The 24,052-nt window shown below is 32.9% G+C and overlaps 1 protein-coding gene across 1 annotated transcript in view; it reads left to right on the top strand.

Moving 5' to 3' along the window:
* The window catches only part of Pgap1 (post-GPI attachment to proteins inositol deacylase 1), a 76,895-nt gene that overhangs the window by 27,920 nt on the left and 24,923 nt on the right, over nucleotides 1-24,052 (top strand). The window contains exons 8-18 of the mRNA XM_005324349.4: nucleotides 2,512-2,617; nucleotides 3,241-3,296; nucleotides 5,747-5,830; nucleotides 10,098-10,144; nucleotides 10,516-10,567; nucleotides 14,412-14,489; nucleotides 19,466-19,541; nucleotides 21,880-21,953; nucleotides 22,058-22,109; nucleotides 22,579-22,645; nucleotides 23,099-23,207. Coding sequence (XP_005324406.2) covers nucleotides 2,512-2,617; nucleotides 3,241-3,296; nucleotides 5,747-5,830; nucleotides 10,098-10,144; nucleotides 10,516-10,567; nucleotides 14,412-14,489; nucleotides 19,466-19,541; nucleotides 21,880-21,953; nucleotides 22,058-22,109; nucleotides 22,579-22,645; nucleotides 23,099-23,207 — 801 coding nt within the window. The remainder of the gene's footprint in view (nucleotides 1-2,511; nucleotides 2,618-3,240; nucleotides 3,297-5,746; nucleotides 5,831-10,097; nucleotides 10,145-10,515; nucleotides 10,568-14,411; nucleotides 14,490-19,465; nucleotides 19,542-21,879; nucleotides 21,954-22,057; nucleotides 22,110-22,578; nucleotides 22,646-23,098; nucleotides 23,208-24,052) is intronic.

The following is a 24,052-nucleotide window of genomic DNA, read 5'->3' as shown; positions in this document are numbered from 1 at the left end:
GTACGTATTTTTAAACTAATTCTTATTTCAGCAAAATGAAAGCTTTTGTTACAGCAATGATTTAATGCATTTTTTTACATTGATGAAAATAGAAGCCTATACCTTGCATCAATTTTAATAAGAACCAAATGGGAATATCTTTTTTTTCCTTTTTCTTTTTTTTTTTTTGATCATATTTTGACCACTGTTTTTTAAAGCCCCCTCCACACATACTATTTGTTTATTTAGCAATACTGGGAATTGAACCCAGGGGTTCTTTACCATTGAGCTACTTTAAATTCTATTTTGAATTTAGGGTCTAAGTTGCTGAGGCTGCTCTTAAACCTGTAATTCTCCTGCCTCAGCCACCCAAGTCACTGGGATTATAGGTGTTCACCACTTTTCTAGGTTAATAATAATAATAATAATAATAATAATAATGCCAGGTTAATCATCATCATCATCATCATCATCATCATCCTTTGATCAATGTTAACTCAAAATGCAATAAAAATGAAAAAGTAAAAGAATACTTTAAACTTTCCCCCAGTTTACCCCTTCACTGTTTAAAAGTCTGATATATATCTCTTTTGTTTTTTAAATACTTATTACAAGCTATTTTATAATATTTTTTCTTAGTATTGTAAACATCATTATTTATCTTATTAGATATTTTGGACCATGTATTTAAACAGTGTCTGCTTCAATTGTGTTTTTCACTGCTGTGACTAAAAGACCCAATCAAAACAATTGTAGAGGAAGAAGTTTATTTGAGGAGTCACAGTTTCAGAGGTCTTAATTCATAGACATCAGGTTCCATTCCTTGGGGCTTAAGGTGAAGTACCACTTGATGGTGGAAGATTGTGGTGGAGGGAAACAGCTCACCTGATAATCAGGAAGCAGAGAGAGAGTCCACTCTCCAAATGGAAAGTATATATCCCAAAAGGCATGCCCCACAGGGACCTTCCTCCCCCAACAATGCCTACCTTCAGTTGCCACTCAGTTAATCCCACTCAGTTAATCCCATTAGGGGATTAATTCACTGATTGGGTTAAGATTCTCATAACCCAATCATTTTTCCTCTAAACCTTCTTGCATTGTCTCACCATAAGTTTTTTGGGGACACCAAATATCAAAACCATACCGTGTCTTTGTAGGGGACACCTAAATTCAAAATATACAGGGATTTTAGCTTTCTGATAAGATTAAAATATGTTCATTTAGTGAATAAACCAAGCTCACAAGAACTTAAAATGTGTGTTTGTATAAGTTGAACCTGTTCTATAGTGAGATTTCACAATTATAAATTCACCTCTTAAAATAGGTGATTTTTTTCAGGTTGTTCAATTAGAAGAACATACGGAAATCATAGTGCCCTTTACAGAACATCACTTTACTCTTTCTTCTCTTTCTTGTCTGCTAGCAGATAAATAAATAGTGGCAGACACCAAGGATTTTAGCAAAATTTCTTTTTTGTTGAGTTGGAAATAGATTGCCATTATTCCTCTTAAATAGCCTTTACTTCAGGTCATCTTGCAGTATCTCACTGTTGCATGGAAACATATTTTGAGAACTGTGGCTCTTGACTTCTCCTTTGGAGAGAAAATTTTACTATTTTTAGGCAATCTTTTTCAAAGCATACAGTCCAGATATTTTTGGATTCTCTTTCCTAAAGTCTTCAAGTCTTGGTGGCTTCTCTCAGTAGGTTTCTAGGTAAAACTTTCCTTTATCATTGTGTCTTAGAACTTTTCTCCTGTGGTAAACTTTCTTGAGAGATAGGGAAAAGTGTCTGTATTTTTTTCTAAACTCTTCAGAAGGCTAAATAACCACAATTAGAATCACAGATACTTAGTTTTCTCTTAAAGATCCAAGTGTTTATGTTTTACCAAATTTTAAGCCAGAAAATTTCATATTAGTGTATAATATTAATGGATATAGTATATTTATTGAAATAAGTGAACTTCATGGAGTTGACACTGTGACTTGATCCTGGAACACAAACATTTTATGGTTGGTTGACATTGTTTTCATTGTGAGGCTTAACCAGCAGAAGTTTTAAGCCTCCTTGACAGAGTACAACTAGATACAATAATTGGATCAATTAAAATTTCGAAACTAGTTTGTATTCAAACTGACACATGGTAGGAAAAACCTTATGCCAATCAATGAAAATCAGCAATACTTCAGACAGATATATTTTTAAATAAAATTTTATAATTTATTTTAATAAACAAAACCATATTTCCAGTAATTCCGAAGATGAAAAAAGAAGTCTTAACACTTATGTAAGGTAGTTTCCAAGAAAAACGTTGATAATTTGTGTTTTCTCTATTGCCCAATGGATTCTTTGTTGTGGGATTGGGGCTGGTCTGAATTTGGAAACATGTTAAGGGCTTAGAACAGTCCCTGATTCAGAAATGTTGGCCTTTATTATTATTACTTGAAATAATATTTGGTATTTAATATTATTACTTGAAACAGCGTTTCATTGAACTATCATGGTATGATGGAATGTGTTAATGTTTATTCTAGATTACTCAAAATTCCAAGAAGAAATTGTCAGTTTTGAATCACCACTTTATAAGACATCCTGCAAAACATTTTGAGGAAAATCCATCAATAATTTCTGATTTAACAGGTTGGTGGTAATAACATTTTAAGTAGAAATTTTCATTATTGTTATTTTTAAGTTTGTTGTTACACAAAGTATTTGAAACTAATACATCAGATGTTATCCTAATATTTATTAATTTTCTTTTGGTGATGCTAACGAGTTTCTTGATTTGGAAGGGAGAAAGTAGAAAAGCAAGTAGTAAGGCACTGATAAATATCTGTGCTGAAAATAGCATGAAAAATACCAGGTGTTTTAAAAATAAGAGCTGTGTTATTTTTGATACCTCTTAGTTTCTCAATATCATTTATTCTTCAGTCTTTCTTTGGATTACCAGCATATTTTTTGCTGATAAATTTTGCTTTTCATTTTAGTAATACCTGTAATAGTTTATTTAATTAAATGTCATATTTTGGAAATGAAATATTTATTTACTTCTATTGATAATTTCTCAGAGTTAAAGATGCCTGGTAGATTTATAATACTTTACATGCTAGTTGGTGGTAAGCATAATGAGAACATGTTTTTCGATTTTATTTTTTAAAATAGCCAATGTTCAGGAAAACATTTTTTTGTTATGATTATTTTACCAGGACTCAAAAAAATATTTTATATAAAAAGGCAAGTAAATTAATTTCCTTCTCTTTAAGGGACATCCATGTGGGTTCCAGTAAAAGTGTCCAGATGGACCTATGTGGCTTACAATGTAAGTATGGCATTAATGGATGTTTTTCAGGAATATTTTAGCATTTATCTCTAAAAGTTAAAGATGCTTTACAAAATGATAAACACATACTGACATACTGTTTCCCCACAATTTAATAATAATTCCTTAATAATAAATATTTGGTCAGTGTTCAATTTTTCATTTTTATCTTAAATTTATCTTTTTTTTTTCTTTTTCCATTTGTTTGTTTGAATCTGGCTCCAAATAAGGCCTACATATTGTTATCGGTTCTTATGTCTCTTATTTTTCTTTAATACTTCCTGCACCTTTATTTTTTTTCTTGAAATTTATTTGTTGACAAAAGTTGGTCATTTTTGGAGGGGAGGTACCAGGGATTATACTTAGGGACCCTCATCCACTGAGCCACATCCCCAGCCCTATTTTGTATTTTACTTGGAGACAGGGTCTCACTGAGTTGCTTAGTACCTCACTTTTGCTGAGGCTGGCTTTGGACTCTCTCATTCTGTCTCAGCCTCTCAAACTGCTAGGATTATAGGTGTCTGCCACCCTACCCTGCTAAAGTTGGTCATTTTTGTGATTGAGTTTCATAGTTGATTTTGCTGATTGTATTCCTGTGGTCATTCAGTATGTTCTGTTCCCTCTTAACCTGTGCTTTTGTAATTGGGTCTAGATGTGTGAAAGATTCAGGTTTTTCTGCCTTTTTTTTTTTTTTTTTTTTGTCATTGAACCCAGGATTGAACCCATGGGCACTTTACCACTGAGCTGCATCCCCAGTCCTTTTTATTTATTTATTTATTTTTTATTTTGAGAAGTTCTCACTAAGTTGCTGCAGCTGGCCTTGAACTTGGGATGCTCTTGCCTCAGTCTCCCACCATGGCCTATGCTACCATGCCCAGCTTACTTTTTGTTTTTTACTTTTGCTAAACTATCTCTCTTTGTGATATTAGTAGTTATTAATAAGGAAGGTCTGGAGTCATTAATTTATTTAGGAGGATGCAGAAATGATTATATTCTAATTTTATTGTTCATTCTTCATTTATTAACTGGATTACTATATTAAAAAATTCCCCTCATCTACTAAATTGTCAAAAGTGGAACAAATAATAAAGGAGTATTTTAGTCAGCTTTTTTACTTCGGTGACTAAAAGACCTGATAAGAACAATTTTAGAGAAGGAAAGGAAATTTGGGGGCTCATGGCTTCAGAAATCTCAGTCTATAAAAGGCCAGCTCCATTCCTCAGGGCTCCAGTGAGGCAGAAATCATGACAGAAGAGTGGGGCGGAGGGAAGTGGCTCACTTGATGATCAGGAAGGAGAGAGAGAGAGAGAGAGAGAGAGAAAGAAGAGGGGAAAGAGGGAGAGAGAGAGAGGGAGAAGAGGGGAGAGAGAGGAGAGAGGAGAGGAGGAGAGGAGGAGGGGAGAGGAGGAGGGGAGGAGGGGAGAGGAGGAGGGGAGGAGGGGAGAGGAGGGGAGAGGAAGAGAGGAGAGGGGAGGAGGGGGGAAGGAAGGGAGGGGAGAGGAGGGGAGAGAAGAGATTGATTTCACTTGCCAGAGGCAAAATATATACCCCATAGCCATACCCCCAATTGACACCTCCTCCAGCCATACCCTACCCACCTTCAGGTACCACTGAGTTAATCCCATTGAGGGATTAATTTACTGATTGGGTAAGAGTCTTAAACCCAGTCATTGTTCCTGTAAATCTTCTTAAATTGTCTCACACATGAGCTTTTCAGGAATGCCTCACATCCAAACCATAACAAGGAGAATGATAATTTCATTGATCTTTGGTTCTTACTTTTATATTTACTGGTTATCAGAATAGTAATTAGATCATTATTGACCTCTTCCAGTGATCATTAGAAGTTCTTCCCCAGAGTTATTAAGAAATCATGAACTTAAATGTATTTGTGGTTCAATCCTTTGATAGTAAAATTGTTTTGTTTGACCAGTGCAAGCCATTTCAAGGTTTGGCTCCATAGTCTTTTTGGTATAGCTCTTTGTCTTTAATAGTTTCCTCACTGTCCAGTAGGACAAGACATTTCAGCTTATTTTTTTACATCTCCTGCACCAGAACTTGAATCAGCTATTTATTTAAGGAACTATTTGTATTTTGGGAAATGGTATCTCAAAGCCATAATCTAATATTAGAGATTCCTGGTTACTGGGTTGGTATTTCTAGACCATTTCTGAAGCCAGAACTAAGAAATTTATTTGTTATAATTTAGAGGCCCAAAATTCACAAGTAATAGGTATTCATAATGATACTTCCAGGACAAAAATTCAGGGCCACTGAGTTTATACCTAATCTTTATCTTGCCTTCTTATTTTCTTCCACTCACTTCTAGAATATTGGTTCTTAACAACACCAAGAATAATAGAATGAGAAAATTATACATATGATTTATCTTAAGTTTTTAATGATAAAATTATCCTCTCATAGCTATATTATTTTGCTTCTCTTTTTAGGAATCTGATAAGATATATTTTACATTTCCTCTTGCAAATCATAGAAAAATCTACACTCATGTCTACTGTCAGAGCACCATGCTGGTAAGATAATTGGTACATTGTATGTTAATTTGAAACACTTGTTCAATTTTTAGATTCAATTAGTATCTAATAGGTTTAGCTGTGAATTGTTATTAGATTTAATTAGCTGAAATGTACCTGTTTAGAATTGTATTTTCATTGAAAAGTATTAATCAGAATTTTTCTGTAAGATAATATACTGGTAACGTGTACCTTTGGATCTAGCTTAGGACTTCCTGTCTTTCAGACTTACAAAGACACTGTGTTCAAGATAAATGAATTAAATTCAAAGCCTCTTTTATTCTAAAATTATATTCATATTTTTTGCACTTTCCACTTCTTGAATTTATTTTTTAAATTTTTTTTATATACATTAGTTTATTTAGACTGTATTTTGACATATACATGCGTAGAGTATAACTTTCCATTTTTTGTGGTTGTACATGATGTGGAGCTACATTGGTCATGTATTCATATATAAACATAGGAAAGTTATGTCTGATTCATTCTACTGTCTTTCTTAATCCCATCCCCCCTTCCTTCTATTCATATTTTAAAGAACATAGTTAATTAAGTAAGGCTATTTCATAAGAATTTTATAAAGTAAATCCTAGTTTTCCATTAACTATCATACTAAAACATACTATACTTTTTATACTAACAGTTAACAGTAAACTGTATAATGCAATCAAGACTTAAATTATATCAAAACAATGATTTTGTGTTTCTTTTTAATGAGCTATGCTAAGCATTGTTTTAAAAAATGTTAGATGCTTACTTCAACAACACACATACTAAAACTGGAATGAGAACTGGAGTGTAGCTCAGTGGTGGAGCACTTGCCTAGCAGCCATTGTAAAGAATACTGCAAGTTAATATAATAGCCAAAGTTTTGCAACTCTTTCAGACCCTAGCATCTCTCAATCTAAATCTGAATGATGAGTTTATCTTCGGAGAATCTGGTCCTGAGAGTGATGGCTTAAAATATTTACACTCAATTTAATACTGTATTTTAAATTAGAAAGTCAGCCAGGTGCACTGACACATGCCTGTAATTCCGATACCTTAGGAGGCTGAGACAGAAGGATCTCAAGATCAAGGCCAGCTTCTGTAATTTAGGAAGACTGTGTCTCAAAATAAAAAGAACTGGTGATATAGCTCAATGATAAAGCACCCTTGGGTTGAGTTCCTCATAACACAAAAGGAAGAAAGGCAGGGAGGAAGCCTGTTATATTGAGAAGAATGCTCCTCAAAGTACAAATTATCCATTTGGCTAATTGTAGGGGCCCTTAATCATATTTAATGTTTGTAAATTAAGTACTATAAAGTCATGTGGTGAATTAAAAAAAAACTTCTCAATTTTTATTGTAGAAGTTTTCAAGCATATTTAAAAGTAGAGCCAAAATAATAATAATGACTTAGTTTGTAACCGGCCCACAGCTTTAACAGTTACCAACTTTCTGTTATTCTTTTTTTTTATTTTTAATATTTTTTAGTTGTCAATGGACCTTTAATTTTTTTATTTATGTACGGTGCTGAGAATCAAACCAAGCACTTTACCACTGAGCCACAACCCCATCCCCAACATTCTGTCATTCTTATGTCATTTATTCCTTCCCATGTTTTTTGTAAGGAGTACCAGGGATTGAACTCAGGGGCACTCAACCACTGAACTACATCCCCAGCCCTATTTTGTATTTTATTTAGAGACAGGATCTTACTGAGTTGCTTAGCACCTTGCTTTTTGCTGAGGCTGGCTTTGAACTCGCTAGCCTCCTGAGCTGCTGGGATTACAGATGTGTACCGCCATGCCTGGCTCCTTCCCACCTTTTTTTGGGCTCAAGTGTTTTTCTTTTTTTGTTTTAAGTCCCAGGCACCTTATCATTTTATCTACAGATACTTGAATATGTTTTTCTATCAGATAAGGATTTTACATATTACTATAATGTCGTTATTTTATTTAACCAAATTAGTACTGATTCATTAATATTATCTGGTATTCATTATTCAATTTTCCTCAGCTCACATGTTTTTGTTTTGTTTTGTTTTTTGAGACAGGATCTTCCTACGTTGCTTACCTCCTCACTGAATTGTTTATGTTCTCACTAGTTTGCCTTCCAAGCTCCTGGGATTACAGGCATGTGCCACCGTGGCTGGCTAGCTTGTTAAAATTTTAAATTATTTGAATAAAAAATTGAAGTGTATACATTGTCTTAGGTTCCTGGATCTTAAGTCTCCTTTCTAATAACCCTCTTACCTTTTCCCTTTATGTCCTATTGTTTTCTGTAAACTAGTAGTTAGATTTAGAATCTTGATTAGATTCAAATTAATTTTTTTGTGGTAAGAATGTTCTATAAGTAGAACTATATCCCTATTTTATCACATCTAATGATTTTAGCAGCCATTGAAGACATTATTATTTTATTTTTACTGCAGACAGAATCTGAGAATAACATTTTTGAATAGTAGTATTTTCTTTCCTATTTAGGAATTAGTAATTCCTAAGTAACTTCTAAGGCCTTCATTCCAGTTCTTGTAGTTAGTTGAGTTAGGAAAGTTTTCTAGATGATTTGAAATTGTTCTTTGACATAGAGATTATATCAACATGGTATATATTAGTGGGGACTTGAATAGTATATTATCTATTCAATCTTATGATGAATGGTCCAGACTTTTCTCTACACTGAAGTAGGTTGTATGGAATATTATCACTTTTTATAATGAAGTTTACCTTTGAGAATAGGCTTTGTTAGGAGCTACAAAAACCCATTACAGAGTGAGTTAGGGCCAGTCGCAGTGGTGCACACCTGTAATACCAGCAGCTAGGGAGGATGAGGCAGGAGGATTGCAAGTTCAAAACCATCCTCAGCAACTTAGTGAGGACCTAATAAGTAACTTAGTGAGACCTTGTTTGTAAATGAAAAATAAAAAGGGCTGGGAATGTGGCTCAGTGGTTAAGCACCCCTGAGTTCAATCCCTGGTACACCTACTCCTGGAGGGAAAAAAAGTGTGTTGGATCTTTAGACACTGTTAGATTTTCTTCATCTGAGCTATGCCTATTATGTTGTATTGCTTTATAATGACATATTATCTTTTGGGGAACCACAGGTAATTAATATAGGAGTCACACAAAGAGAGCAGAGAAGTATCACAAAGTTTTTGTTTCCTGTTTTCTATATTCTTCAGAAATGGCTTAACATTCTATTTAAGCTCTGTGAGGGCAGAGTCTGTGTCTGCCAAACTCATTATTTTCCCTGAGGACCTAACATAATTTGTTGCTGGGCATGGTGGTACTTGCCTGTAATCCCAGCTACTTGAGAAGCTAAGAAGGAGGATCACAAATTTGAGGGCAGCTTCAACAATTTAGCAAGACCTTGCCTCAAAATAATAAAAAGGACTGGGTATGTAGTTCAGTGGTAAAGTGCTCCTGAATGAACAGGTGGATTTCTTCATGGTTTTATCTGTAATAACTAAGAACGAATTATATAGATAACAATGCTACTCCCTACATTCTGGTAGGATTTTAGTTGTTGACTTTTCATTGCTCTGACTTCCTTAAAAGTTAGAAGATGTTGAGTCATATCACTTTTAAGTGGGTAAAGTTGAGTACAGAATGTTAAAACATCATAATAATATGCAGCATTCTAGTCCCATGCTGGTGAAGCCCTTGGAATTGTGCCTCAGTCTATACATGTTCCTAATTGTGTAGAAGTTATCTGCTAATAATCAAATGGGAGCTAAAATAATAAAGTAAAAGTCCTAATGCAGTAATTGTTATATTTTTAAATAAAAGTTATTTTTAATTGTTAATTATTTGAGTAGATGTGTGTGTGCGTGTGTGGTGCTGGGGATTGAACCCAGGGACTTGTACATGTGAGGCAAGCACTCTACCAATTGAGCTATATCCCTAGCCCAGGATTTATGTTTTTATAAGAGTCTATATCTAATTCATATTTCTATTTTTTTTAAATGTAGGTTGCTTACTGCATAACTATATAAAGCATGGACATTAGTGAATTCTTTGAAAATTTTGGTTCAACAATTAAAAATGCATAGGTGATATGCTGAGATCCTATTAGATCACTCTCTAGGTTAACTACTTAACCTACCTTTCCAGTTTTACATTGGACATCTTTGCCTGTCTTTGACCTGTGTGACTTGTGAGAATCATAGCTACTTTGTTTCCTTTGCCCCTACTTATATAATAGGAAAGTGTTGAAGATGCTTGTTTTATATAATCATTTAGTATAATATTTAATATGTTTTTCTTTGCATTATCAATTAACAGGATACAAACAGTTGGATATTTGGCTGCATAAACAGCACTTCTATGTGGTAAGTCTTGAACCTATGCCCTTCATTGTGCATATTTGTCAACATAGGCAAATTCAGAAGTCACATTTTTGGAATAGCTTTATATATTCTTATACTCATTTTCATTCTGTATTAAATCATAGTATCGATTTTTAAATGAAAAGTAAGAGCTGTGACTATACTAGTAGTTTTTGTACACATTGAAAGTCATTGTTAGGAAAAAGTGTTTTTGTTGCCAGGGGAACTATGTGGACAAGAGTTTAGTGGAATAGACTTATTAGACTTCAGTTATAACTCTTAGGTTTGTAGATGGTATTCTTTTCCTCTGAAATTAAATTTATAAAACTTTAATATAGTTGTTCTTTAATTATATTTTTGCATTTATTTCAAAGCCGGCAAGGAGTTGATTTATCATGGAAAGCTGAACTTCTGCCAACAATTAAGGTAAATTATAGCTTTACAGTTTTAATATTCAGGTGAAAAGATACTTGAGCCTATAGACATTTTAAAATATACTTTTATTAATTTAGTTATTAAGTAAACATGAAATTGCTAACTACATTTTAGAAATATTTTCTTTAGAAGTCTATGTGATGAGAAACAACATGAAATTAATATTAAAGGCTGGGGTGCAGCTCATTGGAGCATACATGAGGCCCTGGGTTCAGTGCCTAACCCTTCAAAAAAGAAAAGAAACTTAGAAGTTAAAACAGTATTCCAAGTCTCTATATGTTACAGCATCATGCCAAAGAATTAGATAGATTTTTAATATTAAATATGAGTGTTTATTTAAATGATCTGTCTTAAACTACAAACTGATTAATGTATTATACTCAGCATTTCATTTTGGGAGGAAGTACCTATAGTAGGGAAGTGGGCATTCCAAAGAAACTTGAAATAATTTACCAGATAACTTCCTTTTAACATTGTGATTACCCACTTGGATAATTTACCTTTGTCTAGAATTCTCCAGGATAATAAATCACAGCAGAGATTTACTTAGTAACTGTTAGTGATTTCCTTAAGTATATTGATAGGTTAGTAAGTGTATTTTTAAAGGTTTATTTGTATATTCTCAAAATGTATTAATGAAAAGGCAAAATAATCCTAAAATTTGATGAGAATGTTATTTCCAACTTGTATTTATTATAACTGATAATATTATGCTAGAATAGATAGTAAAGTCTTCGAATAAATCTGTACTTTAAAAATAAAACATATTTTCCTAATGAGTGCTAGTCTCATAGGCTTAGAAATGAAATCAATCTGGTTGGTCCCAGTTATCTTCTAATTAATAACAATTAAGTTACTTTTGCTTAGGAATGTTTATACGTATTTGTCTATGTAGTTTGTACTGAAGAGAGAAACTTTAACAGAGAGGAATGATGGTAGAAAACATAATTGCAAATCATTTACACTTGAATGGTTGCAATTTTTTTGTCACCTTGTTCAGTCTTTACTTTGTGCATGTTCATTCATGAGATGGATATTACTTATATTTCTATTATTTAATTTCCCTACAGATTGTAAGGAAGTAATTTGACTCATGTACATTTTTAAGATCACTCACTGGTTCAAGCCTAATCTTCCAGGAAGGCTCAGAACAACAAAAGTATTAGGATATATTTAATGATCATTATTCATAAGGTTTATTAAATGTTTCCTTGAATTCCAATTTAGATATTCTATCCATATTATAATGTAAGAGTTAGGAACAAACCAATAAAAACTTTATAAAATGTACTTTGCTCCTGTAGTTTAAAATTATAAAATGCTAATACTGTTTTTTTAGATTTCCAAAGATTGAACAATGTGTTCATCAAAAGCTAGGCCCCTGTGCCATTTGTTATGAATTTAAAAAACAACTGGGTGAACATCAGGTGAATAAGCTATTCCAGCAGCTTGCTTTTTGTAGAGAATGCCAGAAGAGAGAAGTTAGAAAACAAAGATTATAATATTCTACAGTTGGGCTGGAAATATCCCTCAGTTGGTAGAGTGCTTGCCTTGCATTCACAAGGCCCTAGGTTTGATCCTCAGCACCAAAAAATAAAATAAAATAATAATAATAATAATATTAATAATACTCTACAATCAGGCATTCTCAAATTTAAAAGGTTATAATTATTAGATATAAACTTTTAATGAAAATCAATATTTAATATAATGTGAGTTAACTGTTTGTAAGTAGCAAAAAATTATTTTGCCATAAGGTTAAAGGAGTGATTAGAGTGAAAACTTCGTAGGTTTTATTCATGCTAATATTATATTTAAAAAGCTAATGTCAGATGAGAATTGTATCAGTTTTAGGCATCTCCACTGACTAAACTGTGAAAAAGTAGATGGAATCCTTCAACGAAGCACTTCAAGATTCAAAACTTTGCCATTGTTTGAAATAAATACTTAGAAGCTATTAGAGTAAATAGCCACACAAAAATATTCAGGTACTTCCTAATTAATTATCTACCATTTGTCTGGTGGGATGTAACTGATTTATGTGGTCCTTTAATTATAACACATGGGTATGGCCAGAGACTGCTAAGTTAGGCTTTTTGTCAGGTTGTTAGAGGGCTATTCAACTCACTGACAATTTTTTAGCTTCAGCACCTCTGTCCTACTTGGCCACATTAATGTTTCTAAAAACAGGTGGAAAAAATTTAACTTCTATAGGAATTTCTTAATACATCCCACATCTATTTCCAGGAGAAAAACTTTACTGGGAAAAATAAGAGACCCAGCATAGCTAAAGCAATCCCTAGCAAGAACAGTGAAGCAGGTGGCATCATTATTACCAGACCTTAAACTATACTACAGAGCAATAGTAACAAGAGCAGCATGGTATTGGCAACAAAATAGACTTGTAGTCCAATGGTACAAAACCGAGAACAGAGAGACAGACACACATAATTACAGTGATCTTACATTAGACAAAGGCATCAAAAACATATGTGGGAGAAAAGATTGCCTCTTCAACAAAGGTGCTAGGAAAACTGGAAATCCATATGTAACAAAGTGAAATTAAGCCATTATCTCTCACCATGCTAAATTGTGGAACCAACCTTCAGTAGATGAATGGATAACGAAAATGTGGTTCATACACACAATGGAATATTATTCAGCATTAAAAGAGAATAAAATCGTGGCATTTGCAGGTAAATGTATGGAGTTGGAGAATATTATGCTAAGTGAAGTAAGCTGATCCCAGAAAAACTAAAGGCTGAATGTTTTCTCTGCGATAAGGATGCTGATTCATAATGGGGATGTGGGTGCAGTGTAGAAGCAATAGATGAACTTTTAGATAGGGCAAAGGGGAGGGAGGGGAAGGAAGTGGAGGATGGGGCTAGGAAAGATGGTGGAATGAGACAGACATCAATACCTAAGTACATGTATGAAAACATGAATGGTGTGGCTCTACTTTGTGTGCAACCAGAGACATAAAAAATTGTGCTCTATTTGTGTAATATGAATTGAATTGCATTCTGCTGTCATATACATAACAAATTAGAATAAATAAAATTTAAAAAAACTATTGGGAGGCTTTTATTTTATTAAATAGATCAATCTCCTACTTATTTATTCCTCAAAACATGGATGATAGAATCTTTCCTTTGAGAAATAATTATTTCCTTAAGGGGGGTACATTATTAGCTATATTGTGTGTTTGTTATTTTTTAAATAAATCTCAGGGCATGATGTTTATCTATACCATTTATCTGCAACTCTTTACTACTTAAACTCAGAATCATTTGAGATTAAAATTATAAAAGTTTTCCATCATACCTGTCATCCATTCATCAACTACTCAATGTTCTTCATCATGTACTACCAAAACATAGAAATAATGCTGTATTGCCAACTGTAACAAATAGCCAGATTACAAAAAATATACCAATGCTGAAAATAATGATATAAAATACAGTGTATATAGTGCATTATAAAGTAATGTTTTTTAGGTGCCATTTGTTTTATGTGAAGGGATATGTCAAGGAATATTTTGAGAAGTTCATATTTAACATAATTATTAGGAATCTGATTTTCTGTAAATTTAATTATTTACCTGAAAGTGTAAACATGGGCATATTATGAAGTCTGGAACATAAATTTGAAGTGTGTGCGTGGGGCCGGGGCTGGGAATTGAATCCAGGGATCTCTTACATATGCTAAGCACACAGTCTATGAAATGTCTTTTTTAATAACTAATTGAGAAACAAGTGTTTGTAATTTATCTTTCTTTTAGCATATTTTAATCTTTGTCTAAGAAATAAAAGCAGCTTTTTTATCTTTTTTTCAGTCTCTGACGTTAAGACTTCAAGACTATCCATCTTTGTCTCATCTTGTTGTTTATGTACCATCTATTCATGGAAGTAAGGTAACAAGTGGATCAAGGTTGTTATCAGAATGTTTGGGGCTATCCATGCTGAATTTTCAATTTATTTTTTGATGAATTCTTATTATAGGGGTATCTAAAACAATGATGCTTCACTTCAGACTGTTAATTTATTAGTATAATCTGCTCCAACTTGAACTAAGCAGAATAAATTTTCAAGTCCCTTTGTTCCAAGTGAGAACTAGTTCCCATTTATCTATCAGTCTTTGAAAATCTGTTGTTTATTAGATACCCTCATATTCAAGACTAATAAGGGCTGGGTGCACACCTTTAATCCCTGCATCTCAGGAGGCTGAGGCAGGAGGATTGTGAGTTCTAAGCCAGCCTCAGCCACTTGGCAAGGTCTCAAGCAACTCAGCGAGACCCTGTCTCTAAATAAAACATAGAAAAAGGGCTGGGGATGTGGCTCAGTGGTTAAGCACCCTGGGCTCAATCCCTGGTACCAAAACAAAAGACTAACAAGAATCATAGGAAATACACAAATGACACTCATTTGTCACCCTCCTAGGTAGGGGAGCAGTGAGAAAAAAGAAATATACAAGTATATATAATACAAATTAGAATATAGCAAGTACATGAAAAGCATAAAAGGAAGAGAGATCTGGTTGAAGGAATCAATAGTGACTTTAAGTCAAGAATGGTGGTACATACCTCTAATCCCAGCAACTCAGAAGGCTGAGGCAGGAGGATTGCAGTTTCCAAGCCAGCTTCAGCAACTTAGCAAGACCCTAAGCAACTTAGTGAGACTCTGTCTCAAAATAATAATATGAATAAATAGGACTGGAGATTTAGCTCAGTGGTAAAATGCCACTGTTTTCAATCCCCAGTAAAGAAAAAATAAATGGCTTTATATTGGAGTGATATTTAAAATTTCCTAAAAGGATAGTTAGAATTTTTATAGGTCGAGTGAACGTTCTAGCCCTATGTTGTCAATTAAAAACAAAAAAAAATCACTAGCATATGTGGCTATTTAAACATAAACTAATTAAAATTAAATGCAATTTAAAATTTAGTTCCTTAGTTGTACTAGCCATATTCCAGAAACTCATCATTGTGAAAAATTGTAATGGCATAGGAACAGTGAAAACAAAAAGCACAGAAATGTGAAAGCATGGTATGTATTTGGGATACAGTGAATGAGTATATAATTTTAAAAGGATGGCCACCAGGGGTAGAGTAACAATGGGAGAAAAGTCTGGAAAAGTAGTTCTTGGTATTGTAGAGGCTTTGTTTGGAATTCAGGACTTTGGAATTCAGAAGTCAGTAGGAAGCTCTAAGCCTTTTTACCACAGTAGTAATGTTATCAGAGATAATTCATTTTGGAAGATTAATCTATTTATGGCAGAGGATGGATCAGAAATAAGAAGACTAGGCACATCATAGGGTTATTTGAGGCTGGGGTTGTGTGACTCTGTGGTAGAGCGCTTGCCTGGCACATGTAAGGCACTGGGTTTAATCCTCAGCACCACTAAACAAACAGAAAAACAAACCTACAAACAATTAAATAAATAAAGTTATTGTGTCCATCTACAACTAAAAAAATACTTTTTGAAAATGAAAGAAGGTGGTCTGGGGTTGTGGCTCAGCGTTAAAGCGCTCGCCTAGCATGTGCGAGGCCCTGGGTTTGATCCTCAGTACCACATAAAAATAAAATAAATAAAATAAAGGTATTGTGTCCAACTACAACTAAAAAATAAATATTAAAAAAAGAAAGAAGTTATATGAGCTGTACTAGGGAAGTGAGTGTAAATAAAAGGATGTTGACTTTGAGACAATTAGTGGGGAGGAAAGAAGGTAAGAGAGCTCCCTGCTCTCCTCTTTGCCCATTTAACCTAGCAGATTTATCCTTCAAGATCCAACCTAAGGGTTCCCTCTTCCTTTTCCAGACTCCCCCAATAATGTTTTACTTACTTCCCTCATACTCTGTTTATAACTTCTTTGAATAATTTATAACATTAAATTATAATTTTCATGTCCTTATTGCCATTACCATATTGTAAACTTTGAGGGAAACAACCAGATAAGTTTTATTCTACTTTGTATTCTCAACTTTTAATGACTACCTCATAGAGGTCCCTAAAAAATATTTCTTGAATGAGAAAATTAATGAGATTATAGATAAATAATAAGGAAATTTAAAAGAAATAGGGAAATGAAAAGGGGGATATAGTTGGGAGTCATTTCAAAGACTGAGTCTCACAAGTACCTTATAATGGATTCATTGTTTTGTTTTGCTTAGCTCAAATGAGAGGTAATTCAACATCTTCAATACTAAAAGCTCTCTTTAGGGGGTTTTCTACCAGGTAAGTTGGTTTTGAATGAATCTAGCATCTTTCCCAAACTTTGAAAGGTCCTCCCCGATTATGACAAGAAATTTATTAGTCTTTCTGCAAATGTACAGTCTTTGCAGCCTAATAAATTTGTAATATGTCTTAGTGCTCTTTGGAAAGTGACACTGCTAAATCTATTGTTGCACTACCTTGTCTCACTAAGATGATAACTTATCTCTTTCATAATGTTTACATGTCTATAAGCATTATCTTCAGAAGATGACACATGTTTAAATGAGCAGGGTGAAAAAGTTTTAAGTTGATGCATTTCTTAATGTTTTTTGAAAATATAGATATGCAATTATCTGCATTTTTAATGACAGAAAACAAAATAATTAATCCTATTAGAGAGATGTTTAGAGACCTTTTAATTCTCTTTCTTGGATAAGGATTTATTCCATTAGGCAACACTAAAGGTATAGCAAAAATTTTAAAGCAATAATAAAACTTATGGGTTTTTAAAATTTTTATTATTAGTTGTTCAAAACATTACATAGCTCTTGACATATCATATTTCATACATTCAATTCAAGTGGGTTATGAACTCCCATTTTTACCCCCTATACAGATTGCAGAAACACATCGGTTACACATCCACTTTTTTACATATTGCCATACTAGTGTCTGTCATGTTCTGTTGCCTTTCCTATCCTCTACTATCCCCCCTCCCTCCCCTCCTCTCCCCTCCCCTCCCCTCCCATCTTCTCTCTCTACCCCATCTACTGTAATTCATTTCTCTCCCTTGTTTTTTTCCCTTTCCCCTCATTTCCTCTTATATGTAATTTTGTATAACCATGAGGGTCTCCTTCCATTTCCATGCAATTTCCCTTCTCTCTCCCTTTCCCTCCCACCTTTCATCCCTGTTTAATGTTAATCTTCTTCTCATGCTCTTCCTCCCTGCTCTGTTCTTAGTTGCTCTCCTTATATCAAAGAAGACATTTGGCATTTGTTTATTAGGGATTGACTAGCTTCACTTAGCATAATCTGCTCTAATACCATCCATTTCCCTGCAAATTCCATGATTTTGTCATTTTTAGTGCAGAGTAATACTCCATTGTGTATAAATGCCACATTTTTTTTTATCCATCCATCTATTGAAGGGCATCTAGGTTGGTTCCACAGTCTAGCTATTGTGAATTGTGCTGCTATGAACATCGATGTAGCAGTATCCCTATAGCATGCTCTTTTAAGGTCTGTCAAAGTGATTGAAATTGCATATAAAGGGGGCTGGAGCTGTGGCTCAGCAGTAGTGCACTTGCCTAGCATTTGTGAGGTACTGGGTTTGATTCTCAGCACCACATATAAATAAATAAATAAACAAACAAACAAACAAATAAATAAATAAATAAATAAAGGTCTATCAACAACTAAAAACATGTAAAAACAGAAAGAAATTGCATATAAAAACTATTTCCTTGTCTTGGGTAATGACTCACCAAAAGCACTTTGAAAAAACATAATGAATATAATCCTGTTCAATAAATGACTTCTGTAGTCTTTTAACAACCGTTTTCTATAGTGAAAATGTCGTTGTTCTTTGCCTTATGAGAAATTAAAAACAAAGGACCTTAACAAGCTTTCCCTTTTTTCCCCACATATGTTCTATAGTTTAATAGCAGGTTCCCTCATCTGCTTTTCACTTTCAGGAATGACCAAATCTACTGAAGAGGCAAACAAAAGACATTGCTTCAACCATCCAAGGTTTAGTTGTCTGATCCCACAGGTGTTAATTTTTTCTTCAGTTCCTGTGATCAAAATAATTTGATTGAATTGTGAGGATTATTTTAATGATCTTGCATTGTTTGATTTTATTTTTTTGAGCTGGAGTGTCATTAACCAGGCTGGTCAGATCTCCTGACCTCAGTTGATCCGCCACAGCCTCCCCAGTTCTGGGATCACAGGCCTGCACCTCCATGCCTAGCTGAACTTGAGCTTTTACCAGAAACATTTCCTCCTACAGATAACTGAGAACAAAGTTTCTTAACTCCATGTTAGAAATGTTATAAAAAAGAAATGTTGTTCTTACAAAAATGATAATGGTGCAGATGTTAAACTTTAAGTTTCCTTTTTTGAAAAACGTTTCTTTTTTGTAAGCCACAGTAAGCCTTTTTCTGTCTACTATAATCTAAATAATCCATGAATGGCAGTAAGTCTCCAAAAGCCTTGTATAGTCTAATTAGACAAAAAACACATGATAAAGGAAGGATTTTTTTTTAAATGTAACAAAATTTCATTTTCCTTTTAACTATAAACTTATTCAGGCATGTATTTGAATCCTTAATATTGAATTATGAATCTTTGTTTCATCTTTTAATGACCTTCTGCAAATACTTATAATACAAATTATAAGAAAACTTTGCTATGAATCTATTGTTATAGAAATGATCCACTAATAATTTTCATTAACTTATTTAATCAAGTTAAACTTGTTTATCAAGTTTTCACAGTATGGCATCTCTCCTTGAGGAATTCTTGACACCTAAGTAGAGATTATTATATTTAATCACTGATACTTTCTCCAAAGCTGAGATTATAATATTATAGTCTTCTACTTCCCACTCAAACATCAAAGCATTTCACTATAAGTTTAATTCTACTTTACTGATAAATCAATTATTTATATTTCAGTTTGTTGTAGATTGTGAATTCTTTAAAAAAGAGACAAGATCCATACAGCTTCCTGTAACTCATCTTTTTTCCTTTGGTAAGTACTTTGTTTTTGGAACTTAGAAGAATGGCTTTAATTTTTTTTACTATATATATTTTTAGTTGTAAGTGGACGTAATACCTTTATTTTATTTGTGAGGATCGAACCCAGTACCCCAAGTGCGCCAGGCAAGCACTGTGCCACTGAGCCATAACTCCAGCCCAAGAATTGCTTTAATTTTAACAGAGTGCTGATTTAGTTTGCCATTTCATTGCAATAAAGCAGAGCCTACTAACATTAAATATAATATTTCTAGTATATTTCTTGAGATAACCATATGATGTGGTTCCGTGGTTTGATTCTCATTTAATACTGGGCCCACAGTCATCTTATGATAAGAGTCAATTTTAAAAGACAAATTTTCATAATCATATATACTTGTAGGGGTGTGTGTGTATGTTTCCTTATGTGAAATTTATACTGAATACTTGCCTTTTAAATATATATATATTTAGTTGTATATGTACATAATACCTTTATATATACACATACCTATATATATATATATATATATATATGTACACACACACATATATTTACCTATATAAATATACACATACCTATATAAATATACACAAATATTTACCTATGTATACACACACACACACACACACATATATATATATATATTCAGTTGTATATGGACACAATACCTTTGTTTTATTTATTTATTTTTTTATATGGTGCTGAGGATCGAACCCAGTGCCTTATACATGCTAGGCAAGTGCTTGAGCCACAACACCAGCCCCCCCCTGCCCCCGGCCTTTTTATAACATTTTTATTAAAGGGTAAAAATTGCTGTATACCTTATGAAGATTTCAAGAATTCTCTGTTCTTTTAAGCTTTGTGTTAAAATAATTTTATAGAAAAGTTAGAAAAGAGTACAGAGGTCCTTTCCATACTTCACCCACCTTTCCCTAATCTTGACTTCTTTTGTAAAAATAGCAGTTTTTAAAACTAAGAAATCAGTATTTGTGCAATAATATAAACTAAAGTGCAGGCTTTATTTGTTCTTTACTCAGTTTTACTACTGATGTCTTCCCTTTCCCTTTGCTCATGTTGCATTCTGCTGTCATGTCTCCTTAGTCTCCCATAATAATATGTGACAGTTTCTTTGTCTTTCCTTGTCTTACTTAACTTCAAAAACCTTTGAAGAATACTAGTCAATTATTTTGTAGAATATACTTCACTTTGGATTTGTCTAATGCTTTCTTATTATTAGATTGAGGTTATGCATTTTTGCCAAGAATTCCACAGATGTGATGTGTATTTCTCAGTGCATCACATCAGGATATGTGACATTAATATATATAATTACTAGTGATATTAACCTTGATTTCTTGGTTAAGGTGGTACCTGCCACATTTCTCTACTTGCAGTTATGGCTTTTTATGTTGTAATTAATAAATATTTGGGGGAAGTGCTTAGAGAATGTGTAATTATCCTGTTTCCTTCAAAATAACTCACCAATTTTAGCATCCATTGGTTCATCTAGACTTTAGTAAATATTACTGATAGTCTACAGAAATACAGAATTTAGGGGCTGGGGATGTGGCTTAAGTGGTAGCGTGCTCACCTGGCATGAGTGCGGCTGGAGTTCGACCCTCAGCACCACATACAAAGATGTTGTGTCCGCCGAGAACTAAAAAATAAATATTAAAAAAATTCTCTCTCTCTCTCTCTTTAAAAAAAAAAGAAAGAAATACAGAATTTATTAAATTCTTCTTGAGGTATAGAGTCGTCCCTTCTCTCCCACGTACTTGTTCAGTTTTTTATTTATGACAGTATAACCTCATGAATCTATCTTATTCATTGGTCTATTTATAGTCCAATATCATTGTATATTGTTCTACTCAAGTTCAGTTTTGGATATTAGGAACTTTTTTTAGATTAAAAAATCTGTTACTTAAGATAGGAAACTTACCATAAGGTTTTTATTCCTCTTTCCCTACATGTTCTTTTTTTTTTTTTTTTTTTTTGCGGGGGGGAGGATACAAAAATTCTCAGAAAAATACAGAAATGACTACTCTAAATTACCTATGTTTTTAAAGATACCAAGCTTATAAAATAAAACATCTGCAAAGAAAGCTTACCTTTCTGAAATTAGAAACAAGTACTTGACTAAAAAAGCACATTGATATAATTAAAAGTTATTATAAATACTGTGTTTTGTCCAGCGTTTATTGTGGGAGGTTTGGATTTTTTAGGAGTTGAATCCTCCATACCAGAAGTGAGAACCTATTATCTAAATTGTTTTCATTTTTTATTATTATTTAAGCAGTCAGTATATTTTCAAAATTTCTTTAGTACTCTAACACTACTTTTAATTCAACAGGACTATCTTCAAGGAAAGTGGTATTAAATACAAGTGGCCTATACTATAATATAGAGCTTCTGAACTTTGGACAGGTAATTATCCTGACTACAACAACAAGGAGTTGATTTTACTTTACCATTTAGTTAAACAAACAAATAAACTTTTGCTTTTTGTTTTTGTGGTCAAACTCTATTAGATATACCAAGCTTTTAAAATCAACGTGGTAAGCAAGTGCTCAGGAGTCAGAGGTAAATGTATTTTCTGAAAAATATGTAGAAAATAGTATTGTCAATTGAAGAATCAATAAGTCTTCACTTGAATCTTCTGTCATACTTTTTCACGTCTGTTTTTTCATGTATTTTTATATGACATAAAAAAGTAATAAAAAAGATGCTTATATTTCCCAAGAGTTTAGCATAGACCCTTTCTTAAAATTATCTTCATGTTTCAGTATGTCTTTATTTCTTATTATAGTAGTAATTCAGATTTGGCTGTTTAATATTTTCCAGTTTCTTAGTATTACCTATATACTTTTAATACCTTTTGTAAGCCTTAAAGAAAGCATTTAAGAATTCATAATTTCTTATGCTGTATAACCATTACTGATTTTTTTTTGTTTTAAAATGGACAGTTGTGTAATTAGTTTGGTATTAAGTAGCTTATGTAAAAGTTAAGGTAACATGGTGAATAATACATCTTTCCTTTGTGTTTTAACAGAAGAAATAACTAGTATCTATAAACTTCATATTCCCTGGTCTTATGAAGATTCACTAACCATTGCACAGTATGTAGAATTTACTTTAAACTTTGGTGTTTTTGAATAAAATAGATACTCTGTGTAGTTTAGTTTTTTTAATTATATGAATTATGAAAGGAAAATGTAAAATATTTATAGCCTTTATGTAGCATCGTGCCCACAATTTAGTTATATCAATTGTATCTATTTATATATCTAATTTAATAAATTGTCTTATTAAATGACATAGAACTTAAACCTCACTTGCTTAAAACTTTAACACCTATCTTTGCACACTCCTCCAACTCGTGAGTCCTAGAGAGGGAGTGTTCAAACAATTCTAATGTAACTGAAAAAGTGTTCATCTGTAATAGTGTGTCTGTCTTCTGGCTTCCTCTACATTATTTCATTGTATTGTGGGGAGGATAGACTTAGCCATGGCTAAGTCAGTTTTTACCAGCATGTTGTACTTGAGTATTGATATTTAAGTTATCTCTTCAGGGTTCCATCTAACACAGAAATTTCTCTGAAACTTCATATTGCTCAACCAGAAAATGACAGCCATGTGGCATTGTTAAAAATGTACACATCATCAGATTGCCAGTATGAGGTAAGTTGCATATATTTATAATCTTTAAGATTTAGTTATAGAATAAGGTAGAAGTTGCAGATACATGGTAGGGTGGAAGTGAATAAAAATAAGATATAGACATTTGGAATATTTTAATATTTTTCCTGTTTGTAATACTTCAGTATTTCCTTATCTGGATCATTTGAAAATGTATGCATCTTAATAAGTAATAGAAATAAAACAAAAATCGAAACTGCAGATTAACCTTTTAAATTTGAAAGCCCAAAATCCAAACTCTTGTAAATTGAATATCAACTAAAATTGGAAGCTGACATGGCTTTAGTACAGTAATTTATGTAATATTTATTGGTTTTTATTTCTACCAGAATAGCTTAAGGATCTTCTTTTCATTTATTTAAGCTCTGTTAAGTCCATTAATATGTGCAATTTAGTACCTATTGTGTTTGTTTTATTACCAAAGATCACTGTCTCCTAAAAGAAGGAACAAAGAATATTTTATTTATTTATGGATTCATGAACTAAGAGTCCTCTATATCAGAACATACGAGGTTCCAAGGATTTCACATTTAAGTGGTTAAAATACACATTTTAATGGTAGTGACATTACAGGTTTCTGGTACATAGCTTAATTCTGCTCAGCTTCAAGCTTTAAGTTGTTGAATTCTTTATTAGAACTTTCTTAGGGTGAGCTAGAATACGCATTGACAAATTAATAGAATCTGTTCCTATAACCAAGTTTTATTTGGACCTGTATTATGAATTATTTTATATTTCATAGAATTTATGAATGCTTTGATACCTGACTTTTCTAACAATAAAGGGTCTTTGCTATATTTTTAAACTTGCACGTTCATGTTTCTAAT

The sequence above is a fragment of the Ictidomys tridecemlineatus genome, chromosome 7 (genome assembly GCF_052094955.1).
Source record: "Ictidomys tridecemlineatus isolate mIctTri1 chromosome 7, mIctTri1.hap1, whole genome shotgun sequence".
Classification (NCBI taxonomy): Eukaryota; Metazoa; Chordata; class Mammalia; order Rodentia; family Sciuridae; genus Ictidomys; species Ictidomys tridecemlineatus.
Note: the sequence above shows the minus strand (reverse complement) of the source record. Positions and strands in the feature narration are given on the sequence as shown.